Source organism: Odontomachus brunneus, unplaced genomic scaffold (assembly GCF_010583005.1).
Source record: "Odontomachus brunneus isolate Ranch 3 - 2012 unplaced genomic scaffold, Obru_v1 Obru_scaffold_039, whole genome shotgun sequence".
Lineage (NCBI taxonomy): Eukaryota > Metazoa > Arthropoda > Insecta > Hymenoptera > Formicidae > Odontomachus > Odontomachus brunneus.
The window spans coordinates 1,224,822-1,230,933 of NW_022639489.1; the positions used below are offsets into that span (position 1 = coordinate 1,224,822).

Genomic DNA, 6,112 nt, shown 5'->3' on the forward strand with positions numbered 1-6,112 from the left:
ATATATATATATATATATATATATATATATATATATATATATATATATATATATATATATATGCATACACATTCTCTAAGAACATGATTATTGTAGTTTATAGAAGCTGCTAATCTAGAACAGGCCACAAAAACAGAAGTTCCGGTTTTATATCATGAGGCTTGGCAACAACTTTGTAGAAGCAAGTAAGTTTTCCAGCACAATATGTTTCTACATTCTAATTTATGTATATCTGAAATTATTAATTGTATAAAATTATAAATTTAATATAATAGATCAAAATACTGAAAGTTGAATCATAGAAAATTAATTTAATAAAAATTTACAAATTATAAGTAAAATTATTTAGATTTAAGTTACAAGAAATGAAATTAAAATTATAAATTATATATTAAATATATTTATGGTATACCTCTCTAGCGGCGTCATTGTACCAGGTGGTTTTGGAAAAAGAGGAATGGAGGGAAAAATGGAGGCGTGCAAATGGTGCAGAATGAACGACAAACCATTCCTTGGTATTTGCCTGGGTCTACAAGCGGCAGTTATTGAATTTGCGCGAAATGTATTAAATCTCGAGATGGCAAATACAACAGAAATCGATCTGAGTACCGCTCATCCTCTGGTGATAGACATGCCAGAGCATAATCCAGGACAAATGGGGGGAACAATGAGGCTCGGGAAAAGACAGACACAATTTATCAACAATAACTCTATTTTAAGTGAGTGACGAAATTTATCAATCAACTAAAATCATCCGTTTTTTTCAAATTAACATTTATAAATATTTGTATACAGAAAAATTATACGATAATAAAGATACAATAGAAGAAAGGCATAGGCATAGATATGAAATAAATCCGGACTACATTGCCGACTTAGAAGCAGCTGGTTTAAAATTTGTAGGTGAGTTACACATTGCATCTCCTTTAAGGACAAATTTTTTCTAAGCACTAGAGAGTTGAGACATCAGTTACTATTAAATTTGTATACTAATACGTATTATATGATAATGATATTTAGTAATAATAATGAGAGACAATTAGGAACGTGACAAATATTTTTGTGCTAGGTCGCGACGATCAGAACATACGAATGGAAATTGCTGAATTGGAAGGACACAGTTACTATGTAGCCACACAGTTCCACCCGGAATATTTGTCGAGGCCATTAAAACCCTCGCCGCCATTCCTCGGCTTAATTTTAGCTAGCGTGGGTAAATTAAAGTATTATCTTGCGCGAGGATGCAAATTTTCACCTCGCCAATTGAGCGACAACGAGTCAGGTGAGAGAAAGAAATCAATGAACATATATATGTATGTATATATATATATATGTATATATATATATATAAATTTTTAAAATTTATAATTTTTAAAATAAATAAATAAATAAATAAATAAATAATATATATATATATATTATTTATTTATTTATTTATTTATTTATTTTAAATAAAACCCTATTTCCGAAAAAAAAAAAAATATATATATATACATAAATAGCTGTAATATGTTTTTGGAATATATATGTGCATATTTTTTATAAAATGGAAATTCATAAAAAAATGCTAATTGCAATATATGAATTGTTGCAGACGAAGAATATACGCAAGAAAGAATAACGAAAATACAACTATCCAATGGTGTAAGTAGAAGCGGCAGTAGTACGTCGGGCGTCAATGATTAGGATGCAGCTTTCCAAATTTTATTAGCAATTTTTAGCAGACTAGCAGTTTCTAGCAGATTTCTGACTAGTCTTCGAAACTGCGTTTCAATATTTTACGAAAGGTTCTAAAGTTAACTGGAAAGTTACTGCAGTGCGATTATGTAACTCGTTAAATGCAGTTAACGACAGTTTCATTGTCGTTGCGCAGCTTTTTTTATACCGTAGAAAAGCTGCGCAACGATACGACATCTATCGTTAACTGCATTTAACGAGTTATATAATTGCACTACTAGGGAGTTAAATAAAACCCTATTTCCGGAAAATGAATTTGCGCGGTGAAGTTTTACGCCGCATAAATAGACTCATAGTAACATAGATAATTCAAATTTTTATCCTCGTTGAGAGAGTAACACGCATAGCTTCCTTCTTTTGTAATTTTAACGATTTTACCAATTTATTACCTATATGAACGAAGTACCCAAATGGTCTCGAATTTTTTTAATAATACGTTTTTATATGGTACCCTAGTAGCATGATAATTTTACATACGTTTTCTAAACGTATTTATCTTAATAAATCTTTCGGAAATTTTTGTAAATGTTACGTACTATCTCAGGTAAAACAGATAGTCCAAATAATGTCAATCTGATGTCACTTTGACCAAAAAGTGACGTAAATTTATTCAACATTTGGTCAAAATAACGTCAATCTGACGTTATTTTGACTATCTGTTATACCTGGGACCTGATTAATCTCATTTTTATCAGTTATAATCGGGCGTGTATAATAATATATATCAGGCGTGTATGATAAAACCAAAGAGAAATCTGAGAACGGCCACGCCATATGTTTTTGTCGACACCGATTTTCACGCTGTTCGATGCACCATCTGCACTCATTTTTGAGGTTGAACTACATTCCCTACGCTCATTTTCAGACATTGGTAAAGTGTCGATTTGTTGTGTGTCCATTCTACGCCCATTTTCTGGCGATTCATGTCCATGCTAAGCGCATAATTGTATAGTTAAGAACATGGATAGTTTATGTTTTTAACCACGCAATTATGCGCTTAACACGGACACGAATCGCCAGAAAATAGGCGTAGAATGGACACACAACAAATCGAAACTTTACCGACAATGTCTGAAAATAGGCGTAAGGAACGTACCTCAAAAATGGATGCAGATGGCGCATCAAACAGCGTGAAAATCGGTGTCGGCCAAAACGTATAGCGTGGTCGCTCTCAGGTTTCTCTCTGATAAAACATATTAATTGAATTAGATGTGTAAACTATTGTAGGTTTTACATATTTTAATAAAAATTAAGTTTCGCCAAGTTTTTCTGTATATGTATGTACACAATGTGTCGAAGAACCACATTCCCTTTTAGTTACTAACAACAAAAAGAACAAAATAATATGAAAATACAATTTTTAATTATACCGCTTAGAATAAGAAGCTACAATTGTAAAACTTTAAATAAAAACATTTTTGTAATCATAAAATGTCACATACATCTCAGTTTTTCAATTACTTTACATAATATATATTGTATAGTAGAATACAATACTTTTAATCTCATTTAATTTTATAGTGAAAAGAACAATTTTATATTATGTTTTCCATATTTACGTGATATATTGAAATTATATATTTTTTCACGAACTTTATTGCAATGCGTTTCAGTATAATCTATAACCATTTAAGTTTTGCCTACTTTTTATAATTACGAAAACTTATCATTTTATTTTTGTGTGTTTTGTAAAAGTAAGCCCTTGTTAAGTTATACTATTTGAAAATAACGAGACTTTCTGCTTTACGATTGAATAAAATTTCATATATATATTTATTACCATTCAGCTATATACATTAAATAGCCAAGAAGGGGACTTGGTTTACATTAAACAACTACCTCACACATTCCACACATCCACCATTCATTCATTCTTTCCATTCCTCCATACTTTCTATATCTATATCACATTAAATTCTCCTCTCTCTTTCTTCTTCCCTTTACCCCATTTCACTTTATCCTTTTTCTTTTTCTTTTTCTCCTACTCTTTCTCTCTCTTTGATTTTACCCTCCCTTTCTCTCCACATTCTTTTTAATACTTTCCCTTTAATCTCATCGATTTCATCATCCCATATCCTTTCTTTTCCCCTACCTTCCATATTATCCATCTCCTCGAACCATCTCTTTCCCCACTCACATGTATACATATAATGATACATCTCATCCTGCTCCTTCCCACACATTACACACTTTCTCTCTTCCTCCTCTAACCAATACTTATTTTTTAACTCCAGATTACCGCACCTTAACTTAATAAGCGCTCTCACTTCTCCCCCCGCCTTTGCTCCCATCCTTATCAAACTGCTCTTTTCCAAATACTTATGTCCCTCCCCTATCTTCCTTATATCTTTATACCTTTTATTATACTTTGCCTCCCTAATCTTACTTTCTATCCACTGTTTTTGCACGTCTCTTTCCCTTTTTACTATCTCTCCCTCCATATCCCACCCTCCTTCCATTCCTTCCTTAACTCTTTCTACACCCCATCCATTCCTATTATAATAACTTTCCCTTTCCTTCCAATATAAATCTTTCCCTCCCCTTTCTTCCTTTTCTTCCCAACACTTTTTGATTAGTCTCTCTTCACTACTGTTCCTAATTTTTTCTTCATACCTTTTCGCCCTTATACCCCATCCTATTTTCAATTTTTCCATTCCTAGTTCATACATAATTATATACCTCGGTGTACAGAAATCCAATCTAAAAATCCACCTTACATAATCCATCATGATTCTTTCTAATTTCTCTTTTTCCTCCGAATAAAATGTTGTAATTTGTTAAATAACAAGACGTCTGATTTGCCATTGAGTTATACTACTTAAAAATAAAAAATAAGAAATATAATATTATAGAATTCTGTCGCACTGAAAAACACATAGGCCGGTATTCATAGTCGAATCTTAATTCAAAATCGTCTTAAGTAATGTCTTAAGATGCGAATATGGTTCTGTGATTGGTTTATGACATCTTAAGACAGTACTTAAGATAATCTTAAATATAAGATCGTACTATGAATATCGGCCTATAATTCATGGGTGCTTTCCAGTTGCGTACACTGTGTTACACAAAACCAGTTTATTGGTTGCATATTATCTTACAAAATATTTTAGATAATATGTGACTAATAAACTGGTTGTGTACGTGTGTGTCAAGATGTGTTAAGCAATTGGAAAACACCCCATTACCATAAAATTTCAGCATTAGCAGTGAATTTCGGAACGCAGCCTGTGGTCTGTTCTTTTCAGCTGCACTACTGGTGCAATAAGTTAAAGTGAGAAAAAATATACTTGTCTTATAGCGAATTCGGTTGTTTGCACTAGTGTGCACTGAGTGCGCACTAAGGCTTGTTCATAGTATGTTATTATATTTAAAGATTGTCTTAAATAATTCTCAAATAAATTCTCAAATATTTTTAACCATAATATGATATGTATAACATCCGTACGAATCATTTTATTAGTTAAAATGTTTTTAAATATGTATTTAAGACACGATCTTAAATATAAGAATGTACTGTAAACAAGCCTTAATGCGCACTCAGTGCGCACTAGTGCAAGCTACCGAATTCGCTATTACTTTAACTTACCAATTCAGCAGTGCAGCTGAAAAGAACAGACCACTGGATAAGCCTTTACAAAGTATTCCCGCCAAATGCAGTCTCGCTAAACTTCATAGTGTGGTTATTGACAGTAGATCTGTATTACAATAACTGTATTACAATAGCTAACAAAAGTCGACTGGTACCAGTTATAGCGTTTTGTCTTGTGATATTATAAAAGCAAGATTGGCGAAAGTATATTATATTATAAATAATAACAATGGTAAAGTTTTAAATTTAAATATATGCATATTGATGCTCATATGGCTATTGAATTATTACTGATCATTATAAATTTTTAATGTAACATTAACTTTATTTTGTTTTTTAGAGATTCCTTTAAGTATTATATCATTACAAAACAACTATATGTTTTTCTTATATACACATACACACACTTGTAAAAGAAATATTTATATTGATCAGTGATAACATTTATATTTATGATACATCTATAATCATACAAGAAAAAATGCAGCTTATATAATATTTGATTTTATCATTCTACTATAAGAGTGAACAAAACAGCTCCCCTGTACGTTCTGAACGAAATGCAGAGGCAATGACCTCACCTGCACCTGATATAGATGAACCATTCGAAGATGAATCTGATTTACTTGGTGAAGAAAATGAAGGCAATATTGTGGAAGAAGAGGAAGAAGGAGAAGAATTATTTGGAGATAATATGGAAGCGTAAGGATTTAATATTTATAATATATTCTTTATCTCCAATACATATATATATATATATATATATATATATATATATATATATAT

The 6,112-nt window shown here is 31.3% G+C and overlaps 2 protein-coding genes across 2 annotated transcripts in view; both read left to right on the top strand.

The window, feature by feature from the left end:
* The window catches only part of LOC116844054 (CTP synthase), a 7,595-nt gene extending 4,426 nt beyond the window's left edge, over positions 1-3,169 (top strand). Inside the window, exons 7-11 of the mRNA XM_032815147.1 lie at positions 97-185; positions 421-719; positions 796-903; positions 1,070-1,282; positions 1,595-3,169. Coding sequence (XP_032671038.1) covers positions 97-185; positions 421-719; positions 796-903; positions 1,070-1,282; positions 1,595-1,686 — 801 coding nt within the window. The 3' untranslated portion in view covers positions 1,687-3,169. The remainder of the gene's footprint in view (positions 1-96; positions 186-420; positions 720-795; positions 904-1,069; positions 1,283-1,594) is intronic.
* A 2,190-nt stretch (positions 3,170-5,359) lies between these two features.
* Positions 5,360-6,112, top strand: part of LOC116844053 (DNA replication licensing factor Mcm2) — a 6,727-nt gene continuing 5,974 nt past the window's right edge. Inside the window, exons 1-2 of the mRNA XM_032815146.1 lie at positions 5,360-5,558; positions 5,850-6,028. Coding sequence (XP_032671037.1) covers positions 5,556-5,558; positions 5,850-6,028 — 182 coding nt within the window. The 5' untranslated portion in view covers positions 5,360-5,555. The remainder of the gene's footprint in view (positions 5,559-5,849; positions 6,029-6,112) is intronic.